General features: G+C 42.7%; 2 protein-coding genes across 12 annotated transcripts in view; one reads left to right on the forward strand and one right to left on the reverse strand.

The window, feature by feature from the left end:
* Positions 1 to 26,426, reverse strand: part of LOC308459531 (uncharacterized protein) — a 113,146-nt gene that overhangs the window by 77,101 nt on the left and 9,619 nt on the right. For 8 of the 10 annotated variants that reach the window (XR_013978080.1, XR_013978081.1, XR_013978082.1 and 5 more), the window contains exon 2: positions 5,797 to 5,861. The gene's annotated coding sequence lies outside the window, so the exon portion shown is untranslated. Of the gene's footprint in view, positions 1 to 5,796; positions 5,862 to 10,246; positions 10,307 to 18,671; positions 18,950 to 26,426 lie in introns of those variants that run through there. The other 2 variants (XR_013978087.1, XR_013978088.1) reach the window with 2 other exon arrangements.
* The window catches only part of LOC308459533 (uncharacterized protein), a 127,197-nt gene continuing 120,167 nt past the window's right edge, over positions 19,397 to 26,426 (forward strand). For both annotated transcript variants that reach the window (XM_080975169.1, XM_080975168.1), the window contains exons 1-2: positions 19,397 to 20,137; positions 25,019 to 25,082. In XM_080975169.1, the coding sequence (XP_080831295.1) occupies positions 20,121 to 20,137; positions 25,019 to 25,082 (81 nt within the window). In that variant the 5' untranslated portion in view covers positions 19,397 to 20,120. The remainder of the gene's footprint in view (positions 20,138 to 25,018; positions 25,083 to 26,426) is intronic.

Here is a 26,426-nt window from a genome sequence, read left to right on the forward strand (position 1 = left end):
ACGAAAGGGTTTTTTGTTTTTTGAGCTGCTTCGCAAGACGATTTTCCCTATGGGCTTGCTTCGCAAGATGGAAACGTCTTGCAAGTTTGTTTCCTTTTTCTTAACACCGTTAATACAGTTGCGACTTGACTTCGAGGAGCAACTCATAGAACGCGGTGTGGTAGCCTTCTTTGAGGTTTTTAAAGACTTTGGTGATTTTTGAAGCTTTTCCAAAACTTTCCCGACACCGTGCTTCGCAAGACGAAAAAAATCGCAAGACGACAAAACTCGCGGAACGAATTAATTTCGTCTTGCGAGGCACCACTGTAGTGCTGCCCTGAGCCTCTAATCCTGGGTCAGCATATCTACTAATTAGACATGCTTCTGTCTCAGTTGGATCAAACTCTTCTGTCTTTTAGCCTCCATCTCATCCATCACTGAACTTAGATGCTACCAGTTCAGGAGGATCCCTACAGGCTCATTGGCTCAGCTGGGCCTTGCTAGCATACTGTTGGCATCCAACACCAAAACTCCCAATGACCATTCTCTGCAGTTTTAATGGAGATGCTAAACAGCATGGAGGTCAATATAGAGCCCTGAGGGATCCCATTGGCCAAGTGATCCAACAGAAGACCGTCAACACCACCATCTAACTAGATTGGACCAAAGCTACCACAGAACACTGCTTCATGCCCAGAAGGATTCCATGTTCAAAGGTACGGAGAGTTCCAAAATCCAACAGACACACAGTCCCCACCATATCTAGTGCCTGGTGTAGGGCATCCACCAAGCCAGTTTCACCCCAAAATGGACCTCAATCTAAACTGGAAAAGATCTAAATAATCAGGAGCATCCAAGAAAGTCTGAAGTTGCGTTGCCACCAACTTGCTCTAACACCTTACTCCAAAAATTGTGATGTTAGAGGCTGGCCAAAAATGATCAAGGATGGTATAGTCCAAACAGTGCTTTTAAAAAAAGAAAAGAAAAAAAAGAAAAAAAAGCAATCTTACAATTGCTTCATTAGCAAAGTTGGGGCTCAGCCCTCATCTTCAAGCTGAAACACATCAATCAATACAGGACAAGCAGGCACTGATGACTTGTGGGCTACATCCAATAAGAAGTTCACATGTGACAGAAGGGACTGGTGTTAGCAAAATGATGACACTCTGTGCCCCACAATACCTCCCCCCCCCCAACGCTTTGCATAGAACAATGCAGTGTGGGAAGAAGATTTGGGGGCAGCCCCAATGGGTTAGTCTGAAACACTTTTATCCTGTGTAAGCACCACTAAAAGGCACATGATATACATAGGAAACTGCCTATGCGCTCAACCAGCACAGTACAGACTCAGAAGAACCGCACCATTTCTCAATGCACAGCACCCCTTGCATTCGGTGTAACAGACGAGACAATGCAGTCTTATACATGTCTAAAGGTAAAGGTAAAGGGACCCCTGACCATTAGGTCCAGTCGTGGCCGACTCTGGGGTTGCAGCGCTCATCTTGCTTTATTGGCCGAAGGAGCCGGCGTACAGCTTCTGGGTCATGTGGCTAGCATGACTAAGCCGCTTCTGGCGAACAAGAGCAGCGCATGGAAATGCCGTTTACCTTCCCGACGGAGCAGTACCTATTTATATACTTGCACTTTGACATGCTTTCGAACTGCTAGGTTGGCAGGAGCAGGGACCGAGCAACGGGAGCTCAAACTGTCGCAGGGATTCGAACCGCCGACCTTCTGATCGGCAAGTCCTAGGCTCTGTGGTTTAACCCACAGCGCCACCCGCGTCCCTTATACATGTCTAATCCTATCTCACTAAGAATTAGGCTTGGTGCCACATCCCTTGTCCTCCTAGAACATCATATTTTCCATGAAGCCTTTGGTTCAAATTCCATAGCCCTATGTCAGCAGAAACCCAAAGTACACGTAACAGCCTTTGCTCACATTCAGCCCCCTGGTGCAAATCTCCCTTTGTGATCTCCTACTGTAAAAAGAAATAAAGACCGAAAACTCCCCGGGCCTGTCTTCTTGCTTGCCTTGCTCCCTAAAGCACCCCTGATGAGGTGCGCTATATAAATGAGGCTTGAATTTACACATGTATGTCCATCACTTGACATCTCATGGCTCTGTTGAAAGTTAGCTCTCTGTGCGGCATTTGGTTTGTGAATGGCTGTTTCATATTTGCAGGTCAACACTCGTGGCATGGGTTCACACAACACAGGAACATGCCTGTGCAGAAGAATCATGCCAAGGGCCAATTTGCACAAATCAACAAGACGGCGGGTCACCCAGTGGTTGCATTCAGGTGTCACAATAAACTATGGCCTGTCTTCACTACTGTTCGTTGAAAGGACCACTAGGTACTGTGAATCAGAATCTTTTCCAGAAGTGTTCAATCATGTTTTTAAAAAGGCATTTAAAAGCCAAACTGGTTCTGCTCATTTGAAGCGTTTCTTTCCCCTTTTGAGAAAAGCACAAGAAAAACACACGAAACCTAAGTCCTCTCAGAGGATCATTTTGCAAGTTTACCATGAAGTATTGTTGGTATTCTGGTTAAACAAAACACCGTATTGAAACATTCACTGTGTGTGTGTGTGTTTTTAATCAAAGTTTAAACATCAGAGGCAATGTCTCACTAGTTCAAGACGCAGGAGGAGGGAGCCACACACAACAAGAACGCTATCTGACAAAGAAATCTGTGAACAGACTTTAAAATGCTACATTTTAAAGCAAATAAGAACAGTGTAGACAAGCAATGGATTTCTGTCTTTCTTTGTTATATCAGCTTGTGGCACTATTTCCGAAAAACAACTTATTTGCATGTGATATAAAGAATGGAGTTTGCTCCAATGTTAAAATCACTTGCTACTTCTTAAACAAAAAAACAGTCTCTCTCTACTCCCAAGAACTGCTAATTCAAATCACTCTTGTGCAAGTACTTGTCTTGGTGACACTTCAGTATATTCCATTCCACTCTTCTTTCTCCCAGCGTAAAATAACAAGAGCTGAAACCAAACACAACAAGGTTTATCTATTTGTGTAATAGACCTTTGTGGTATAGGGTGTTAATCTCCAATTTTCTCTGCAAAGCATTTATTATTATGGTTAGTAATCCTCTGCTAATATCTACAATCCTATACACGATGACATTTGTGTATATTCCAGCTACAAAGGTTACAGATAGGGAAAAAGGCTCACTGTTTCAAGTAACACCTTCGGCAGCTAATGAGTTAAAGATGATAAACGATATTAACAAAGGAAAGAGGATCTTTCCTTTGTTTCCTATAGAACGTAGGTTTACAGCAAAAGGTGTCTCAACAGGCATAATGAGAATTTCCCAGATTTATTTATTCTTCTGCTTCCTTAAAAAAAGAAAACCACACACTTGGCAAGAATACCAAGAGATACAAGCACCACCACTATACTGAATTTAGGATTCTGTTTTGTATATTTCTCCCCTTAAATCTTAGGTTTGAGAATATATATCTGTGTGTATATATGTATGTATGTGTGTGTGTGTGTGTGTGTGTGTGTGTGTGTATATATATATATATATATATATATGAATCTGTATGCCATTTTGTACTTGCTTAAAACATAAATATCCCCAAATCAGAGAAGTACATAGAATTGTAACCTGCCTGCAGAGCAGGTGGTGCCACAACAGACAAGGAAATTTTTTTTAAAAAACATAATTGCAAGTTTTAGTAGTTTTGACATTGTGTTAAGACTTCAGCAATCCATTTTGGAGCCTTCCTTGTCTGAACTGGTATGTATGTGAATTCAGAGTAAGGTTTAAAGTTATTCGTTTTGCATAAAATAAAACCAAGATTTTCATAGAGCAATCATTAGTTGTTTAGAGTCTCCCCTTATTCTGAGGAGCAGTAAGTTGGACCTTTGCAAATGCAATCATTCCATTGGAAACAATAGGATAATTCTAGGGGGTAAAGAATTAGTCATGGCAACTGAAGAACTAACTTTAGCGTTCCCGTTTTTAAAATAAAACCCACAGATCTGAGTAGCAAAGTTGATAAACTATTTTCACCCTATATAAGCCCTGCTGTGGAATTCATCAATAAATTGAAGCATTGGCCTCACCCACCATGATAAAGGAAAATAACCTATATTATTATACTCTGCTGTTTTGTCACCCTAACAAATCTAATTTTTAACTTTCATTATCCTTGCAAATCCAGCCTAGTGCAACAGAAGGTTCCCAATAAAAATGGTACTTGATCATGAATCGGTGTTCAATGCAATCAACAGAACTCATAAAACAGGATCTCTTTACCATTTTAAAACAGGTGAATATTATTGCCGAACTTACATATCTGTCAAGAATACATCTCCATTACAATACTACCCATGTATTTTTAGAAGTCCAAGTTGTATTTTGTCCTCAGTTTTTTCTTCAAAAATATTAATACATCTCTTTTGTCCCTTTGTTATACCCTTAGACTTGAATTAACCTACGGGGATGTTACAGACATGAATGCATGCATATGGTAGACTTTGCAAATTAAACAAAGCAAGCTCAGTTTTGAGAGATCAGAACTCCCCCATGCTTAAGAAAAATGGAGAAGTCTGCAGATTTAAAAAAATAAAATAAAATGTTTGTCAAAATAAAGAATACATTTGTTATTGATGATACAGGCTATTTTTAAAAATTCTTTTAATGGGACACTTTTTACATTGGGACAGTTTGTATGCATCAATGCTTATGGGAATAGGAGGAATATGGATGAAGAATGAACAAAAAGCCACAATGGCTTTTTTAAAAAAAACTTACTGCCCAAGAACATGATTATAGTTCCAATTTGCTGTAATTTACAGACAAGGTGATGCATACACACACACACACACACAATTCCTGTATCACCTAAAGAAAATGGAGAAATCCACCATCTCCTTATTATTTCTCGCTACCCGATGCACAATATACATCCCAAGAACTCGATGCAAGCAGAGATTGCCTTGAGACAAGAGGAGAGAGCGAATGCAGCCGGGTTTCCCTTTCCACATTATTTGCAACAATGTTTGGCAACCCATATAATACGGGAAATTACTCTTCTCGTTCCAGACAAGTTATGCTATTTGCCCTGCACAGCTCAGAACTTCCAGTACTATTCTGTTGCTGCAGGGGACTGAATGAGTGATGGAAGGCAGTGGCAGTGTTTTAAAACATGTCTCTTGACAATCTATCCGGAAATGCATTCCTCTGCATTATACTGCGAGCGCACAAGACAATGCTGCAACCCAGCTGTGTCCAACTACAGACATTTACATCTGCTGTTTTGCCTTACACCGAGCCTAGCCTCCTGAAATCATGCAAATCACATGGCTGCTTTACATAGCATATTAGAAATCAGCGCACACGGAACAAAAGCTTTTGTTTAGGCAGGTGGGTGATTGCGCGATCCCAGGAAGTGCAAAGATACAATGGAACGCTTCCTTTCAGAACTTTCTTTTTTAAAAAGGCAGCCTGCTGTTATTCCCCTAACCCTAAACAGCTGAAAGAGGTGGGGAATCCGTTCTCTCCAAACGCCCCTGTCAATTCAGAACAGCTGTCAGGAACAGAGCAGATTCAAACTGAAACACCGGGTCTTGTTTGGAAAAAGAAGACGACGAAGCGGGGGGGTTGGGGGTGGGCCAGAGGAGGAGGAGAGAAATAAGGCTATCTCCATTTTCAGGCTTACTTACAGCATTGTGTCGAATGACACAGGACGGGACAAGTTTTCCAGGGGGCTTTATATTCCGTCTCCGGTAAGATGCATGCACAACACAGCAGTATTCCAAGTCAGCAGCAAGGAAGGCGCTTACCTTTCCAACACGTTAACAAAAGGAGAAGCCGCTCTCCTGTTCAGCTTCCCCCGACACGGATGCCTCTGCGAAGAAAAGGCAAAGAGGGGGAATAGGTCAGCTTGGGAGCTGTGCAGAGGCACTACCAATCTGTGCTGGCACCCATCTCCTACTCTTTCTCTTTCTCTCTCTCTCCCTCTCTCTCTCTCCCCACTCTCTCTCTCTCTCTCCCCACCTCTGCATCACAGCAGGCTACTGTAGCCAGGAGACAGAGGTGCTTAAATTAGAAAACCACTGCCAGAGGAAATAAACAGGAACCACAGCAACCCCTTCGACCCCAGCAGCCATCAAATCCGGGAAGATACAGTGCACATCTGTTTCACGAGGCCCCTTGGGATCGCCAACTCCAGCTACTTACCCTGTCTGCATTATTAATAGATGTTAATGGCTCCATTATATTGGAAAGAAAGCCTTTTGCTTTCCTATCACATGGAAGCGCAAAGGAGTTTAGTTTTTGTTTTTTTAAAAAAAGGAAAAACCACAAGATAGCAGGCAACTGCCTCCATGGTCCCTGGGCTGGCAGAACAGCCACATTTCTCCACCCCTTCCACCATATGCATATCCGCTGCTGGGACCCCACCCTTCAATATACCAATGTGAGTCGCAGAAATTGATTCAGGGCAGCGAACGATTGCAGTAACGGAAAAGAAGTGCAGCAGAGATGTCCAGCCACAGGGCTACTTCCCAAATAAAAGAACATTTTAAAAATGATTATTATGGTTGGAAATGTTCATTTGGAACATCTTTTCTACCTTATGTAAAACGATGCACAGAATCAAGAATTAAAATAATCCATGGCGTAGGCGAAAGATCCGCATGCTACTTAAATGGAGGGGGCTGGAAATTATGTGTCTTCTGTGGCAGAGACAGTATATTTAGGATTTGGAGCAGGGGGGAAGACTTCAGCCCTCTGATTTGTGAAAGAATGAGATAATAAAGCATGCTGAAAGGCTAGGCAGTGAATTATTATTATTATTATTATTATTAAATACCTGGGTTTCCTAAGAAAGTGGCATGCCCCCTCGAGGTATTGTGTAGGGCAAGCACACTTTAAAGTGGGCAACAGACACAAGCACTGAGATATCGACCAGTTTTTAAAACCAGATCTTCCTAGGAAATGTTGCCGAAGCTACCACCAAGGAATAGAGAGAACTAAAGGGTTTCCAAACACCCTTTCGATAGCAGTACATGGGGGGATGTGTACTTGTCAATATACTACTACATGTTCCTTGGAGTTTGCATCAATAATACAGCTCAACTGAATGGGGATCTATGAAAGAGAGAGAGAGAATCGCAGCTACAGTGCAAGATATTTCACAATAGTGTCTACTCATTAAATATCTGTACATGTGTGCATCTCTCTCCTGTCTCTCTACTGTCACGTTAAATGATTCCCAGCTAAATTTAGCTTTCAGCCCAGGGAATGGCAGCGAAAAAGGCTCTTTTGTCCAATGCAGAAAAGGCGAATGTTAAAGTTTAACTGATTTTGTTTGCTGCTTAAATTAAAATATACAGTGCTACATATTCTTATAGACTATGCACCGGGTGCTTTTTCATGGCCGTGTAGAAGGCCTTGGAATAAGCCAGCAAGGCAGGATTTTCTCTGTTCCTGATGCAAGATGCAGCTGTTTGCTTACTTCTGACAAATACATGAGAAGTGTCATTAATTCATCCGAGACAAATGCAAAGCAATTGGCTTTGTTGCCCATTGCCTCTATACAGATTTTTTTTTAATGAGACGGGCACTGCAAGTGTTCTGCAGAAATGAAAAAACACAGAGATCGACTGTATTAACTGTGTCGCAGACAGACAGACTCAGCACGACAGTCTTCATCTCCCTCTCTAATTATTTATCTAGATAAAGCCTGACTGCTGGAAAATTAGCTCTTGACGGGAGGTAACTGATCTGAAAGGTTGCTTTTTTGACTACGAAATTGTGAACAGCCACTGCTGCGGAGGCCAGCGAGTCACCGCAAGGGCCAGTGTAAGATTCAATTGAAAAACTGGTCTGTCTTCATTCATCTCCAGAAAGGGAACCAGGGGCGATGAAAAATTGGGGAAATACCTGCACTCAAAAGAATTTCAAAAGCACGGAATCTGGCTATTTGCACAGGATTCACAGAGAACAGGAGAAACACCCTGTTCATTTCTTATTGTAATGGGTTGTGTACGTGTTTCAATTTGCTTTACGCAAACAAAGACTTTGTAATCCCGATTTACGCAGGGACTTAAAAAAAAAAAAAGACAGAAAGAAAAAGCCTGCAGTGATTCCACCATGAATATTTACTATGTTCTTTTGCATGGATTTTGTTCACAAGATCGATCTAAAACATGGGTTAAATTCAAATGCAGGCTAATAAAAGGAAGAATAAAGTAGATTCGAGGAGGGAGGTTTACTTGTCTAGACCTCCAGCTATAAGGGGGAAAAAATCTAATTTCCAATTTTCAGATTTGAGAAAAATGTATGACTACAATCCATTCCCCCCACATCCAACAGCCCTCATTTCACCATCTATTCACTTTTCACACATGGGCGTAGCCAGGATTTGGGGCGGGGGGACGCTTTGTTGGGGGGGAGAACCTCATTTGTATTGATTTTCACTGATTATGGGGGGCAGTTGCCCCACCCCCACCCCCCTTGGCTACACACATGTTTTCACACTATTCCAGCAAAGCAGTCCCACCCGACACAACCCCCTCCGTCGGTTGAATGATATAATTTGTATGCACTGTACACATCTATACTACAGAAAAATGACAAAGCTTGAACCAGATACACGAGGTTTTTGGGACAACAAAGTGTTAAAAACTGCAGTAATTTAACAGTAAATCAAAGTAGCTAATTATAAACAACAATGAAACAAAATAGGGTTTTTAAAAAAGCAAACTTGCAGCTTATACACTAGTGGATTCCACGTATCCGGAGCTGTAGTGGAACCACTGGCAATTACTACATTTTCCAGGTTTACTTCTTCAAATACGACCGAGAACCAAGTTTTCACTGCATTTTTATACCAAATCCCAGATCAGGCTAGTTAGCAAAGCCACCTGCTTTACCTGACTGCAGAACAAAGAGCATTTTTCTTCTCCCATCATCTGGTTCCTAAGCCACACCCTTTCGTCCATACAAAGCTTTTCATTCTGAGCTGCCTTTTGCCCACCCGGCATCAATGGCAGCGTGAATTTTTCACAATAATTTTGCAATAGTAATTAAAAAACCCCAACAACATTTCCAGGAAGGACAGAAGACTTGAGGTTAAAACTCTGTCCAGGTGCAAAATGCAAGGAAACGGCTTGGAAATGCCGTCAGGTGCACAATGTCACATTTTGTGTTTGTGTGTCACTACTAACCTGCATGGAAGCTTACGGCTTTATAGAAGCTTACAGCTGTGTGCAAAAAGCCTGATCCTGAAATATTAGCATTATGAATGGCCAGGAATGATGGGAGTTGTAGTCCAGCAAATGAATGGTAGGGAGCCAATGCACACCTTAATTTATTTACAGACACAATGATTGCCAAGGCAGGTTTCCAGAGACCACTATGGGCTTGGATGATCATTCAGTTTAGCTCTCTGGACAATCTGAGTTCACTTACTGGTCAAATATGATGGCTAAACACACTGGCAGGGCAAAAGGATGGGTCATGGCCTATTGCACCATCCCCACAAAACTTTAATGTGAGCCAGGGCCTCTTATGAGGCAGATGAGGCAGGCTGGCTCTACTTGTCGATATTCACCCTAAAAGTTACGCTGCGCTACACAGGACTGTGTAGAATTCTACAGGATGTGGTATTAGTGTGTGAAAACAGTCAAGATCCAAGAGTCCCCAGGCACGATGCACCTCCAGAGGGTGGAGACGTCCGGCGCCATTCTGGTACCTGGGCATCTTCACTTGGTTGCAAGTGGCCGATAGCCAGGTGCAAAATGCGCCCGGTGCCTGGCAAACTTCAAACGTGGACTGCAAGGGAAGTTTCACCTGATGCTGAGTCATGCAAACAGGCCTGTGAGATGACTCCACATACCCAGCAATTCAATTATGGAGGCTTACTGGAAACATGGGTACACGGGTGGCGCTGTGGGTTAAACCACAGAGCCTAGGACTTGCCGATCAGAAGGTTGGTGGTTCGAATCCCCGTGACGGAGTGAGCTCCCGTTGCTCAGTCCCTGCTCCTGCCAACCTAGCAGTTCGAAAGCATGTCAAAGTGCAAGTAGATAAATAGGTACCGCTCCAGCGGGAAGGTAAACTGCGTTTCTGTGTGCTGCTCTGGTTCGCCAGAAGTGGCTTAGTCATGCTGGCCACATGACCCGGAAGCTGTACGCCGGCTCCCTCGGCCAATAAAGCGAGATGAGCGCCGCAACCCCAGAGTCAGCCACGACTGGATCTAATGGTCAGGGGTCCCTTTATCTTTACCTTTACTGGAAACTTGATGGTGCAGAAGCTCAACCCAGGTTCAGCCAGTTAACATGTATGCCTCCTGCAAGGCTCTTGCAACATGCAACCTTCCAAGCAGAGAATAAGCAGAGAATAACAATCCAGGAAAGTGGACAGGTGGCAGCTCTCAAACTGATGAAAGCCACAGGGCTACCAGACTGCACCTTTACTGCTGAATCAGGAGGCAGCAACAAAGCATCCTGGTCATTTATATCCACTTTGCTCCCCAAGTCCTGCTCACTGCAAAAGGCAGGAGAGGAAGAGGACAAAGGGGTTCAGGGCAAGCCTCCACAAATGGCCGTGACTGGCTGGGGGGGCCGACAGTGACTACCAATTCCTTTCTGGCAGCCACCTGTCTCTAGTTACTTAGCACTTTAATACAGTGGTACCTTGGTTCTCAAACACTTTGGTTCCCAAATGCCGAAAACCCAGAAGAAAGTGTTCCAGTTTTTTAAAGTTTTTCGGAAGCCGAACGTCCAATGCAAGTGTTGGCTATTGTTTCTGGGGTTCCAGCACCAATCAGAAGCTGCGCTTTGGTTTTCGAACATTTCGCAAGTCAAACAGACTTCCGTTTGGTGCTTTTGTTTTTGCTATTTATTTTGTGTTTTTGTTTTTGAGGCTTTTTTGGTTAATTTGTTTTTGTCACTGTGTGGAACCTAGTTCAGCTACTGACTGATTGTGTGACTGCAGAAATGGATAAAACCCACCCATCCAAACAATGACTATCATCAGTGCAGGGAAGAAAAATAAATAAATTTTCATTTTTATCCTCTACAATACTGTCTTATTTTTTATAGTACAGTACATTGATTTTTGCTTTCATTTTATGGATCAATGGTCTTGTTAGATAGTAAAATTCATGTTAAATTGCTCTTTTAGGGGTTGTTTTTAAAAGTCTGGAATGGATTAATTCGTTTTGCATGACTTCCTACGGGAAAGCACGTCTTGGTTTTGGAACGCTTTGGTTTTGGAACGGACTTCCAGAACGGATTAAGTTTGAGAACCAAGGTACCACTATACCGATTAGTTTCTGGGCCCCATTTAAAGTGCTGGTGCTGACCTATAAAACCTTTCATGGCTCAGGAGCTCAATATCTTAAGGACCGCCTCTCCCCATACAAACCAGCCAGGACACTGCACTTGTCATTCAAGGCCCTTCCCTATGTCCCTACCCCCCTCCTCAAGAGGTTCAGAGGGTGACAACACAGGAATGGGTAGCTCCCCATCTGTGGAAGGCTTTCCCCAGAGTGGCTTGTCTGGCACCATCATTACATGTCTTTAGGCGCCAGATGAAAACATTCCTCCTCACCCAGACATTTGGCCATTAAATAATCTATGCCCCGTTAACTGTGAGGGGGGACTGTCATTACAATTATTTCGTTATTATACAGTGGTACCTCTGGTTATGAACTTAATTTGTTCCGGAGGTCCGTTCTTAAGCTGAAACTGTTCTTATCCTGAGGTGCGCTTTGGCTAATGGGGCCTCTGGCGTGCGATTTCCATTCACATCCTGGGGCAAAGTTCGCCACCAGGAGCAGCTACATCCGGGTTAACAGAGCTCGTAACTTGAAGCGTTCGTAACCAGAAGCGTCCGTAACCAGAGGTACCACTGCACTGTGTATTATTATGCTTCGTATTATGCTTTAAACGGCGTTTCTGGACTTCCGGGTTGGCGCCATCGCCGAATGGCGGACTCCCTCCAAGCTCCAGAGGGAGTCTGCTCGGCAGGGGCTGGGTCCTACCGCGCCGGCGACGCGGGGACCCTTAAAAACCACGGGCACGGAGCCCGTGGACATGGGGACTCGGCTGGCACCGCTAGCGCCCTCCCGACTCGAGAAGGAGCCTTTTTAAAGGCTTCGGATCGGGTGCCGGGGAGTGGCGTGGTGCTTTGAGTCCACTGCTTCCCCTGCCGAGCGCAGCTGCATGCCATTCGACGGAGAGCGCTGACTTCTTCCATTGGAAATTCGGACTATCAACAACAACCCGTGAGTAATTGGGAAACCGGGTACAAAAGGAGAAAAAAAAGAAATTTTTTTCGGATTCGGCACGAGCGGGGGTGATCTAAAAAGGAAGTCAGTCCCCCCCCGATTGTAAACATTCTAAAACAAGGACTGGGTAACCAAGATCGAAAGAGAAGTTTATTGTTGACAAAAATCATTAATTCCACGATGGGAAATTACAAGAACTGTGCTGGAGGAGAAGAGTGGAGGGTGAGAGGGAAAATGCAACCCCCCCTGGGAACCGGGGCGATTCGTAGAGCCTGGCGAAGAGAGACGGAGACTTTGACAGCTGTCAAAGTAGCTGTCAAAGCTGGAGAATATAAAGAGGACTTTGTTACAAGGACTTTGCTGGCTAATTCTGTTACAATTTGACACAATATGGATATAAACTGTCGGAAAATAAGGAACAACAATTTGACTTTTGGATTAGAGGATATAAAGTTACTACAATCCCCCTAGAGGGGTTTCGGGACATTACAAGTGGTCGTACGTGGAAAATCACTCTGGGATTTGCACAGGACTTATCTTCTGGGAAAGCTGCAAAACTGAAATAGTATTTTGTCTACAGAGGTGTTTACATTAAAAGGAGACAATAGAATTTTCTATTGAAGAAAGGAAGGGACTGGACGTAAGTTTTTGTTCCTGAACAACAAACCTCTGTAGAGATACCAGATCTCGGAATAAGAACGTTTTAGCAGCTGAACAAGACAAGATACCTGAGAAAGTAAGGAATAAAAAGAACAAAGGACTAACTACGACACGTAAAGAACAATGGGAGGAGCAGCAAAGACCAAGGAAATTAAAGGCCTCTATTAGACTGGATTTTTGAAGTTAAACATTATTAAAATAAATAAATTAAAAGAAAACCGGCAAGGTGGAATGGGAAAAATCTGGCCATGGACTTGAGACCTCCAGGCTGACAACATATAGACTGATGGACATGGGGAATTCAAACCGGGGAAGGGAGGGGGGAGTTTTGGAATCCAAAGGCTATGTAACCATCTTTTTGAACCTTCTTATATTTTTTATCTTCTATTTCTTTATATAACTTTTGTATATCATGGTATTTTGATTTGGCATGTTTAAAAAAAGGGAATTCGTGGAAGGAAATTGGGGTAGATCTTGGGGAAAAATCTTTTTTCTTTTTCTGTTAATGATGAGGGATGATGGTAAGATTGTATAATTTAAATTGGTTAATGGGTTAAACATATTAAGTTTTAAACTGGGAGTGAGAGCTTGTGGAACCAAATTAATGAAAGGGGAATATAGTCGGGAGGGGGAGGAGGGAGTCCTAGAAAGAAGATAACGAAAGTAAGGCTCTAAATATATTCTATCTTTTCTTTTCTGTTATATTTCTATATTATTGGAAACTCTAATAAATATGATTTTTAAAAAAATAAAAAAAAAATAAACGGCATTTCCGCGCATTGCTCTGGTTCGCCAGAAGCGGCTTAGTCATGCTGGCCACATGACCTGGAAGCTGTACGCCGGCTCCCTCGGCCAATAAAGCAAGATGAGCACCGCAACCCCAGAGTCGGTCACGACTGGACCTAATGGTCAGGGGTCCCTTTACCTTTTATTATGCTTTTATTATTACGCTGTATAAACTACATTCTTAATGTTGTACACCACCATGGGATCCTTGGATAAAGGGTGGTATATAAATTGAAATAAGGACAACAATGACAATGACAATAATAATATCATCTCCCTTCCTGGGTGCTCATTGCAAAGCAGAAAACATCCAAGGTGGGAGGTGCCTTTCACTTCATGCTGGACAGGATGAACAACCTCCAACATGTCTCTCCCAAATTATTGAGTACGTGCAGAAAGCTTGAGAAAGGGTCAGCTTTTTACTTTATGCCAGGCTCTGAGACACATGAAGCAGCAGGAGAAACTCTCTGCATCTCCAAATCCCAGCACGAACCGAGAGACGCCTCTCCTTTCTACATGCCAGTGAAGATATAGTGTCTATAGCAACAGTAAATGGTGGGTTACCAAAGCCGGTTAAAGTTTGTAGAAGCTGGGTGAGAGAAGTTCTAGTGCTTTGTGTCTTTAGTCACTAGGAAATTTCTAAGCGTCACATAGTTTCCCAAACTTGGGTCGCCAGCTGTTTTTGGACTACAACTCCCATCATCCCTAGCTAGCTGGACCAGTGGTCAGGGATGATGGGAGTTGTAGTCCAAAAACAGCTGGAGACCAAAGTTTGGGAAACCCTGGTGTAGAAGATAATCCTCCAGTTGCAACCTAAGAGCCCCCAGAAGGTGCAAAAAAAACCACCTCTGAGTTTAGTATGTACAGGCACACCTCGCTTAATTGAGCTTTGATTTCTTGCACTTCATGGATATTGCTCCTTACGAGGACGTGGGTGGAGCTGCAGGCAGCCTAGCTGCTTCCAGGGGAAGCAAGTCCCCCTCTGCTACCGCCCATCTTCTCACCACAGGATTGGAGCCGGCTGATGCTGGAGTCAGGTTCTTCCCCCTCCTGCCCCTGCAGCCAGGAGGCGCCTGGCTTAACAGACTACAGTATAGTGTAAACGTAACTTTTATATGCACCGAAAAAATGGTGCGACTTGCTTATTGCGATATTCGCTTTTATTGCAGTGGTCTAGAACAGAACCTGCAAATGATGTAAAGGTGGTATTTTACTCCTACTAAGCAGGCAAAAATGTATAGGACAAGTACAAATACCTGCTGGAACTGTAAAGAAAAAGAAGGTTCCTTTTACCATATGTGGTGGACCTGTAAGATGGTAAAAGCTTTCTAGGAGACGATATATAATGAAATGGGAAAAAAAAGTTTAAAATAACTTTTGTTAAAAAAAAACAGAAGCTTTTTTATTAGGAATTACAGGTACTGACATCCCAATGGACCAGAAAAGACGTTTTATGTATGGAACAACATCCGCTCAGATGCTACTAGTCCAGAGATGGAAAGAAGACAAAGTCGCTATCAGAGAAGAATGGCCAAGCAAGCTGATGGACTATGCCAAAATGGCAAAGCTGACTGGAAAACTCAGGAACCAAGAGGATAAAAACTTTACAAAAGAATGGGAAAAAATTGTGAGTTATCAAAGAGACCACTGTAAGCAGATGGAAACACTGGCAGGATTTTGATTTCACTTGTAGTGTAACAATTGCCATGGACAATATGGATTAATATAAAAGTTAATATTTTGGAAAAAGATGCAGTTTTAAATGTTTAAAACGGGATGGGGGGTGGAGTCCTGAGATTCAGAGAAATCTCTGTATATGGTTATAAATTTGGATTTTTATAACTTTGTAGAGTTGTACCTCAGTTTATGAACTTAATCCGTTCCGGAAGTCTGTTCTTAAACTGAAACCATTCTTAAACCGAGGCGCGCTTCCCCTAATGAGGCCTTCCACCACCGGTGCCCTTCCACCGTTCGGCTTCCGTTTGTAGACTGAGGTAAAGTTTGCAAACAGGGACACTACTTCCGGTTTTGCGGAGTTCGTAAACCGAATCGTTCATAAGCAGGACTGTTCTTAAACTGAGGTACCATTGTATTGGGGAAAAAATAATTCTAAAATAAAATAGAACAAAACCTGCAAAATCTCCAAGGTCTGCCTGTATTCCATTCTTCATTCTCTCTACTGTAGCCCAGTGTTAGAGCATCTGTGCTACATGCAGAAGGTCTTGGGTTCAACTTCCGGCATCTACAGGTAGTACTAGGAATGCTCTTCCTCCATCTGAGACTCTGCAGAGCCACTGCTAGTAGCTGCCTTTTACTTGACTCAGTAAAAGGCAGCTTCCTATGTTCCTCTGAGCCTGGCTTCAGCTGGGGAGGGCGGGATATAAATAAAACATTATTATTATTATTATTATTATTATTATTATTATTATTCCTACCCATCCCCAAATCCAAAGAATCCAACAGCACCTAAATATAATTTGGGTTCCTTCCCCCTCTACGATTCTATGATTTCGATTTTTGGATTTGTGAGGGCGAGTACAAAGACAGGAAGAAGAAAAAAATATGTGTTAGTAGGATTTCCCCTTTTGGGGAGAATAATATGGCAGAATAATATAAGTGAACCTCAACTGAATCGAGAAAGTGACTCAGGGTGGGGTGGGGTGTTAACTATTCTTTTGATCTTCAACTTGCAATTGTTTGCTTAAAGTGATGGGAAGTATTTGCCGCTGGTCCTTTGTTGCGCTGTTAGTAAGTAATACTGAATTAAGGGAAGACAAATGGCTAGACCCCTTTTCTAAATTTCAGAAACATTTTTTTGTGCAAAGTGTTCAATATTCAGAAGCATTTTCTGGGAGAACAGCATTGAGTAGATCTCTCTGGCAGCTGTTAGCCCTTCATGGATGGAGTGCCAGATGAAAAACTGCAGCACTGCAGACTGGATATCACTACCGTAGCAGAATTCAGTATCAGAAAAAGTACACTGGAAGTAAAAGTACCGGGTGTTGACCTGGAAAACACACAGATCTGTAAAGAATCCCAAGTACTTGTAAGTATTGTATTAATTCCATACACACATAGCGTTGGATCCAGACTTAACTCATCCTTCAGAGCAGGCCTACTGAAATCAGTAGGATTTAAGTTAAATATGACTATCACTTGGTCAGCTTTTTATCACTGCATCTGAACTAAGAAATTTGTTTTTGGAGGTGCAAACAGCAACATTCACCACTTTATTTTCAAACTATAGGTGTATTTCACATTATTAGATCACAACTAACTAATCGCCATGATTTCAGTCCGTCTTCTGTAAGACTGGACCCAACCCATCAGCAGAACTGATGGATTGCTTAACCATGTCCACTCAGAAGTCCTTCTTATTTAATTCAATGGGGCTTACACCCAGGTGAGGGGGGTTGGGAATGGAGACTATGAATGAATAAAGGGCAACAAAATTATCTAGGTATATATATAACCACGTGATAAACTATCAATCTATCACCAGCAGGACAATGCAAGGAAAACCTTGCCCCCTTTCTGCACTGGATCTGAAATCCAGGGAAGCCGTGATCCATATTCACCCTGTGATTTACAAAATTAAAATTATAACAAACACTTTTTTTAAACCCACAGCTTTATGCGAGTCCTGTATATGCACAAGCAGAAAACTTGTACTTCAAATATTTAAGTACAAGGTAACAAGTACTTGCATGCATGCTTAAGTTTCTGCAACACCCTAGAGGACCCAGGCCCTAAGGAAGTTAGATTAGCCTCAACCAGAGCCAGGGCCTTCTCAACACTGGCTCCGGCCTGGTGGAACGCTCTGTCTCTTGAGACCAGGGCCCTGCGGGATCTGATTTTTTTCCGCAGGGCCTGTAAGACAGAGTTGTTCCACTTGGCCTTTGGCTTAGAATCAGTTTGATTCCCTTCTCCTCTTTCTTTTTCCTTTCTCCTCCTATGAAGAAATTGCACCCTAATGTTTTAATGGTGTATCTTAATCTTTTAAATTGTATTTTAATCAACTTGTTTTTATTATTGGTTGTTAGCCGCCCTGAGCCTGGTCTTGGCTGGGGAGGCCGGGGTATAAATAAAAATTTATTATTATTATTATTATTATTATTATTATTATTATTACTACTACTACTACTACTAACTGAGGGGACAGGACAACAACACACATTCATATACATTCCCCACTGAGTGCCATCCACTAGTGTGGACGTTGAGAGACTTCAGTTGAAGCGGCTCTTGTGTGGACAAATGTTCACAAAAGCACAACAGAACACTCTGGCGTACACACAGTCTCAGAGAAGATGCAATATGATGTCATAGCCTAGCTGCCCCTTTCACATTTGCACATCATTGTGGTTAAACAGTGAAAATGCATGTGCGATCCAGACCAGAAATAATCAGGGATCAGCTCTGGAAAGTGTGAAGTAACAGAATTATGCCTCAGAGCACGTGCACTTTCATCTCATACTATCCATACCCTTTCTACTGAGTAGACAGATATTGTGAATTACGGATTGTAGGTAAAGGACCCCTGGACGGTTAAGTCCAGTCAAATGCAACTATGGGGTTGCGGCGCTCATCTCGCTTTCAGGCCGAGGGAGCCAGCATTTGTCCAGAGATAGCTTTACGGGTCATGTGGCCAACATGACTAAACATTTCTGGCGCAACGGGACACAGTGACAGAAGCCAGAGCACACGGAAACGCAGTTTACCAATTACAGATTGTACCCTAAATGTTACCAGGAGACGGTCAGTCGGTAGCTGCTGGAGGAAGTAGGCCAGGCAATTACAAACAAATCCTATTTTCAAGTTTCAGACAGGTGAACCGTGAAATGCTCCAAAGACCTGCATGGGCACCTGTGCTTTTTTAATATATCCAGTAGTTACTAGAAATCCACCTCATTTCAAGTTAATTTAAGAAATCTGGCACCGTGCCAGTCTATGGGCCCTATTCTTCCATACCTGCAGTGCATGACTCTTCCTGTCCTTAGGCGAAATTCCCCCTGGTTTCTTGCCACCTCTCTCCACAGAGATGGGTCTCTTCTCTCCGTTCTTCAGGCTCCCCTCCTTTTCGCTCGCTGCCTATATTTCCTGTAGCCACCCAGCCTCCTGGGCTCTCTTCCCAGTCAGCTTTCTATCTGGCTTTTAGAAGACATCTGAAGGTAGCCCTGTTTAGGGAAGTTTTTAATGTTTGATGTTTTATCATGTTTTTAATATTCTGTTGGGAGCTACCCTGACTGGCTGGGGAATTCCAGCCAGATGGGCGGGGTATAAATGATAATAATTTAATTTTTTTATTATTATTAGCCTCCGGCTGCCTGGCAAAGTGTCCTTCATAGGCTCCCTCAGACGTCACTGGGTTGCCACGGCGACCGGCTGCAGGGGTGCTACTACCTGCAGCAGGTGGCTGCAAGCCACTCAGAAAGGTAATTACCCACAATGCCCTGTGAGAGCATTGCTCTAGAACATTCTGGGGGGCAAATGAATAATGGGGGTGCTTTCTGACTGTCCCCTACAGCTGCTCCACAGGCAGGTCTGGATCCTAGAGACAGGAAGGGCCCAGAACAGGTGTCAGTACCTGTGACTCCTGCTGGGGACCTGGCTGTAGACGATAATAATAATAATAATTTTACCCTGCCCATCTGGCAGGGTTGCCCCAGCCACTCAGGCCTTCCTCAGAGCCCCCCGCCAATACTTCTAGTGCATCTTCTTTTCCATCACTAGGCCTGACGCCAAGTTCTTTCCAGTCAAACGGGCTTTGAATTCCCTCGCCACCAATGAGAGGAAGTCAAATTTGTCTGCTATAAGGAGCTGATAGGGAAAAGGTAAAGGACCCCTGAACTGTTAAGTCCAGTTAAAGGCGACTATGGGGTTGCGGTGCTCATCTTGCTTTCAGGCTGAGGGAACCAGCGTTTGCTCTCAGACAGCTTTTTCAGGTTATGTGGCCAGCTGGACTAAACCGCTTCTGGCACAACAGAACACTGTGATGGAAACCAGAGCACACGGAAACGCCAGTTACCTTCTCACCACAGCAGTACCTATGTATCTACCCGTGCTGGTATGCTTTCGAACTGCTAGGTTGAGAGGAGGGAGCCGACGCACTGCAGTGGAGCAATGATGTTTTGCACACCGATGGCGCCGCTATTTTCACAAAGCGTCTCAATGGGTTATGCAGATACGGCAAGACCTAAGTAAGTTTGAGGACTGAAGGCTAATTTCAGAGCGACGTGAGGCTTAAGTGAATTCACTCAAAAAAATAATTTAAAAAAACTGGAGTGGACAAGATTATATATGCATCTTCCAGCAAGCTCTGGAGCTGACCTGGCTGCAACTATTGGTGACCGCTCTGCTTCCAGTTTCACTTTGTAAAGTTCAAAGGGATGGGATCTTCAGTCAGGACACTGGAAAAATATGGAGTCTCCAAAACAGTGAGTGGCTACCTTAAAAAGGTGGGGGGACGGCAGACTAAGATACAGCAATAATCAACATATATGTATATTATTATGTATATGGGTGTACTTTGAAGAACACTAGGAAGAGGCCACATAGTTAAAGAGCAGCATCAAATATATTTTACCCTGCAATGAAGAAGGACTAGTGGCAGCATCTAACATGGCAGCAGTAATAGATCATATACTTTCTACTTTAAAGAAAGAAAAAAGAAATATTGCTTCCCATATCACTCATTATCAACTGTCTCTGGCCCTATGATTGGCAGGAGAGGCTGCTGCCCAGTTGGCGTTGATCTGTGACAGGGCCTTCTTGGTGGCAGTTCCCTGTTTGCACTGTTGACTTTCAGGAGGAATTTTAAAACATCTCTGTTCACTCAGACGGTTGATGGCTGAAAGACAGGGGCCATGGCAACCTTGAAATTAGCTTCTGTGAGGGTACACAATTGCTTTTAAATGCTTTCATAGTTAGTTTTTATTTCTTTTAAATATATATATTTTAATTGCAAATCGTATTGTTTTAATATTATTTATGTTTGCTGTGTCCTGACCTCCTTTGGGAGGAAGGGCGGGATAGAAATTTAATAATTCTAAAATTTGTGTATTACTTGAACTCTCATGCCTACTACCTGGTTACTACAATGGCATGCATCTAAAACAGGCATATCCAAAGTCTGTTGATTTAATCCAGCCCCTGTGGCAGTATATGTCCTGGGGTAAAATCCTAAAAAAAGCTTAACAACTTTGGTCGGCCCTCATGCATCTTCACTTCATCAAATCTGGCCCTCTTTGAAAAAAGTTTGGGCACCCCTGATCTAAAATGAAGCTTTTTATACTATCTAGGAACATGCAAAACACTTGGACACGCAGTCCACATGCCTTCTGTATTACAATATTGTCACAATGCACACATTATCCTACAGGACCGCAACTAGACAAAATGTGAAGTGCTTTGAACACTTGAACATGCTAGTGTGGTGTTGTGGTTAAGAGCGGTAGACTTGTAATCTGGTGAACCGGGTTCGCATCTCCGCTCCTCCACATGCAGCTGCTGGGTGACCCTGGGCTAGTCCCACTTCTTTGAAGTCTCTCAGCCCCACTCACCTCACAGGGTGTTTGTTGTGGGGGAGGAAGGGAAAGGAGAATGTGAGCCGCTTTGAGACTCCTTCGGGTAGTGATAAAGCGGGATATCAAATCCAAACTCTTCTTCTTCTATACAAAAGTTATTGATGATGTTGTACAGAGGCCATTTGGCTCTGCTTGTACAAGTAACATCAACAGTCGTAGTACTAATAATTTATTGACGTGTGTAGTGCTTTCAAGTGTTCAAAGCAGGTCACGTCCAATACGTAGCTGCAATCTTTACTGCGGCCCTGTAAAGCAAGTCAGTATTACTATCCACATGTCGCAGGTGGGGGGGCCAAGACTGACAAGTCTGTGGCTTGCCTAAGCCCACCAAATGACAGATAGGTAGCCGTGTTGGTCTGCCATAGTCAAAATTAAAAAAATCCTTCCAGTAGCACCTTTAAGACCAACTAAGTTAGTTCTTGGTATGAGCTTTCGTGTGCAAGCACACTTCTTCAGATACACTGAAACAGAAGTTGCCAGATCCTTCTATATAAGGAGGAAGACCTTTCATTGCCTACAGACAGCCACCCAATCTTAAACAACTCCTAACCCACAATAATACTACAACCAGACTTAACACGGACACTGGCACCAGAGCCTGCAATAAACCCAGATGCCAACTTTGCTGCCACATACACCCGGACAACACCATTACTGGCCCCAACAACATCACACATACCATCTCGGGACTATTCAATTGCTCATCATCTAACATTGTGTATGGCATCAAATGCCAACAGTGTCCTTCAGCTCTCTATATTGGACAAACAGGCCAAACCTTACGCCAAAGAATAAATGGACATAAATCTGACATCAAGAATCACAAAACAGAGAAACCAGTAGGAGAACACTTTAATCTCCCAGGACATTCTATACAAGATCTCAAAGTAGCTGTTTTACTACAAAGGAATTTCAGAAATAGACTGGAAAGAGAAGCTGCTGAATTGCAACTCATTACCAAACTTAAAACCATGGAGAAACCTGGTTTGAACAAAGACATTGGATTCTTATCCCATTATACATGACTAAGCCATTTCTCACCTTCTCACCCCTTGCCTTTTCCTGTAAGACCCATTACAGTCGTTAAGAGTCGTCAGCAGGCTCATCCCAGCTATCTGCCAATCTCCCATTCCCACCACCCTTCTGAGTAATACCCCTCCCCACCTTCTCACTATATAGAAGGATCTGGCAACTTCTGTTTCAGTGTATCTGAAGAAGTGTGCTTGCATACGAAAGCTCATACCAAGAACTAACTTAGTTGGTCTTAAAGGTGCTACTGGAAGGATTTTTTTTATCCCACCAAATGAGTTCATGGGCAAGGAGATGTTCAGAGCAAGGACTTCCCAATTCATTGCTCAGCCTCTTAGCTGCATTGCTATACCAGCTCAAATGCAAGAACACTAAGCAAGATCACTTGCTGACATTTTAAATAAATAATAATAATTATTATAATAAATTTATTATTTGTACCTCGCCCATCTGGCTGGGTTTCCCCAGCCACTCTGGGTGGCTTCCAACAAAGATTAAAAATACATTAAAATGTCACACATTAAAAACGTCTCTGAACAGGGCTGCCTTCAGAGGTCTTCTAAATGTCAGGTAGTTGTTTATCTCTTTGACATCTGATGGGAGGGCATTCCACAGGGTGGGTGCCACTACCGAGAAGGCCCTCTGCCTGGTTCCCTGTAGCTTTGCTTCTCGCAATGAGGGAACCGCCAGAAGGCCCTCAGTGCTGGACCTCAGTGTCTGGGCAGAACGATGGGACTGGAGACGCTCCTTCTATACACGCTTATTGGGCAGTAAGTTTCATTAAACAAAGTGAGGCTTCCTTCCAAGTAAGCATAGGAGAAGGGTATAAATATTCAGAACTTTCCAGATGCAAAGGCAGGTAGTTAACAAGGCAAAAGAGTTTCTCTCAGTGAGTAGAGAGAAAAGGTCTATGTTGAGAAGACGTCTGGAGAACGTAAGATGGGATAAGTGTATATTTCTTCTACAAATCATGAAAAAATGGCTTTGAACGTATGAAACAGACCAATAAGCCATCTGTTCTGGTGTGCAGCAGTTCAGCAAGGTCCTCTAGCTGGAGAGTGAACCCAGGACCTCATGCAACAGGCAGATGTCCTATATTTATTACTCAATAATATGTTTATCTTTGCCCAAAGCGCTCCAAGTGGCATACAGGGTTCCCTCCCCTATTTTATCCTCACAACAACCATGTGATGCAGAGAAGGTTGAAAGAGAATGACTGGCCCCAGGTCACCAAGCGACCTTCGTGGCCAAGGGGAAATCTGTACCTGGCACATTCTCCACAGTCCTAGTCTCTAACCACTATGCCATGCTGCATCTACCACTGAAATTTTATTTTATGGAGGAGGTAGCTTCAGCTATTAGGAGTAGTTCTAAGCAACAGACATTCATAAAGCTAAGACTATCCCTGTTCGCTTAAGGAGTATGTAATATAAACTGCTAAATGTCATGAGTGTATTTTTTTTTGCTTGAGTATTTTGCTAGCCTCCTTGCATCTGGCTCTAACCCCAATACAATATGATAATCTTTATTGCCACTGTCCCACACAGAACAACGAAACTGAAAATCTACATCAGACATTCAGAAACCAATCCGCACTAATGTTTTTTGTCTAAATCAACACTGCTAGAGATCTTATTTTTCATGTAGCTGATTCCAGTACAGTGGTACCTCGGGTTAAGTACTTAATTTGTTCCAGAGGTCTGTTCTTAACCTGGAACTCTTCTTAACCTGAAGCACCACTTTAGCTAATGGGGCCTCCTGCTGCCGCAGCACTGCCGAAGCCCAATTTCTGTTCTTATCCTGAAGCAAAGTTCTTAACCTGAAGCACTATTTCTGTTGTTTTTTATATAAGATATTTATTAAGATTTTTTCAAATATTACAATAACAAATGAAAAAAAAACCAAAATAAAAATGATTAAAAACCACTCAATTTTTCCATTGCTTATTTTTCCTTAGCTTGTTTCCCTGACCTCCTCATACCTCCCTTTTTTGTATTCCAGTTCAGTTTGTTGGTTCAGCAAATCCTTACCCTCTTTATTTGTCCTAATCTTTGGTCTTAAAATAGTAACGTTAGATTTTTACCTCTTAACAACCCATTTTTCATATTCCCTTAAAGCATTACAGCTGGAAACCACTTAATTTCTATCCAACATCGTTCTAACATTCATTAATTTTACAATATTTCTGTAGATAATCTTTAAACTTCTTCCAATCTTCTTCCACCGACTCTTCTCCCTGGTCTCAGATTCTGCCAGTCATTTCTGCCAGTTCCATATAGTCCATCAACTTCATCTGCCATTCTTCCGGAGTGGGTAGATCTTGTGTCTTCCAATACTTTGCAATGAGTATTCTTGCTGCTGTTGTAGCACTATTTCTGGGTTAGCTGAGTGTGTAACCTGAAGCGTATGTAACCCGAGGTACCACTGTACTACTTAATGGATAGCTATATTAGTGTTTTTAGCTGTATCTTAATTTGAAGTTGGCAGTGGGTGAGAAGTTTGCTCAACGTTTCTAGAATATTTAGATATTTCCTTTATTTAAAAAATGGAAATGCTCTGGTAACAAAAGGCTTAAGTTTCCTGACCCTGTCTGATGTACCAGACAGGAGCACATTTTTCAGAACAAATCTGGCATGCACATGCAGAAGATGTCCGAGGGGACCCTAATCCCTTCTCTAATTGATTGCCCTTTCGTTTTTGCAGAACATTCGAAGAACAAATGAGTTCCTCTGCAGCACCAATCAACTCCAAGGAGGCGGAAGTCACAGTGAGTGTACATTGGTTATATGCACTGATGCTCCCACCAGGGTGGTCTTAAAACTGAAACTGCTTGAAGCAGACGATGAGCAAGGAAAGGAATATAGTCTAGGTACTCAGAGCTCCAATACCCTTAATGCTTCCAGGTCTAAATCAGTGGGTGATTCCATTGGGGATTCAATGCTACTCGCGCATGCAGTTTTTGTGCAGCATCCATAGGTCATTGTCCTCATGGGGGGCGGGGAAGCTGCCCCATATTATTTTGCTGTTTTAGCTGGATTCACTGTTCCCGTGGAAAATCCGGCAAAGAAAAAAAACCCCACAGAAATGGTAAAACCAAATTTTAAATGGAGGAGGGAAATGAGGCAGTATTTTGATGATGATGCTGTGTAGACACTGTGAACATACAAAGCAGCACCAAGCCCACAAGAAACCACTTCATGGAAGCACCCAGTGTTACAGATCAGCCGCTGCAATGGGTAGACTACTGAATGGACCCACTAGGGCAATTCTTGACAAGAAAGGCACCAGTAAGAATACACACACACACATTTGCACAAATCTTGATCCTTTTTTCCAATGGACAGTATTTTCATAAGAGGAACTGTTGGAAAGGTGTTTTATTCTATACAAAAATAAATATTAAGAATAAAATAAAACTCATTTTAAACAAACAGACACGCATACAGCTTTTTAAAAATAAAATAAAAAAGTCTTGTGAGACAAATGCAATTTGTATTGAAAAGAAGTTCAAGCAACTAAATGAGCAGAGTTTCATTAATACATTATCTGTTCTTATTTTATCTGTGTCCATGTTAGGGGGAAATACTCTCTCTCTCTCTCTCTATCATAGTTTTACAGATTCTGAAACGTATTCTGGACGTTTTAAGAACTGTGTAAAGAACACAATGGACTGTTATTTAGAGCTCAGCACATTCTGCAATTTCACTGTAAAAGCACCATGCTACGTATGTGCTGGGCACATACCTAGGCATCATGAAAAGCTCAGCATACGCATATTTCTAAGATGCAAGCTTCTAACCCTTGACTAGAGGGTGGCAGGTGAATTAGGGAGCTAGGCCACATTGCTCCAAACAATGGAGCATGCTTCTGTAGTTATCTTAAGGCTAATAGAGGCTTAAAAGAATGTGTAAATGCCTGGTGAGGTCTCTGGTGGTGTGGTTAAACAGATTTTCCAATGCTCAGGAGACAGAGTAGCAAAATTTTGCATTGGCGGACAACTGTAAATGGTTTATAAAGTCTGGAGCAGGAATGGGAAGTCTGTGGCCCTTTAGGTGTCGTTGGACTACAAATTCCATCATTCCTAATATTTGCTGGCTGGTGCTGATGGGAC

This window comes from Podarcis pityusensis (assembly GCF_964106645.2).
Source record: "Podarcis pityusensis genome assembly, chromosome: 12".
In the NCBI taxonomy this organism is placed as follows: Eukaryota; Metazoa; Chordata; class Lepidosauria; order Squamata; family Lacertidae; genus Podarcis; species Podarcis pityusensis.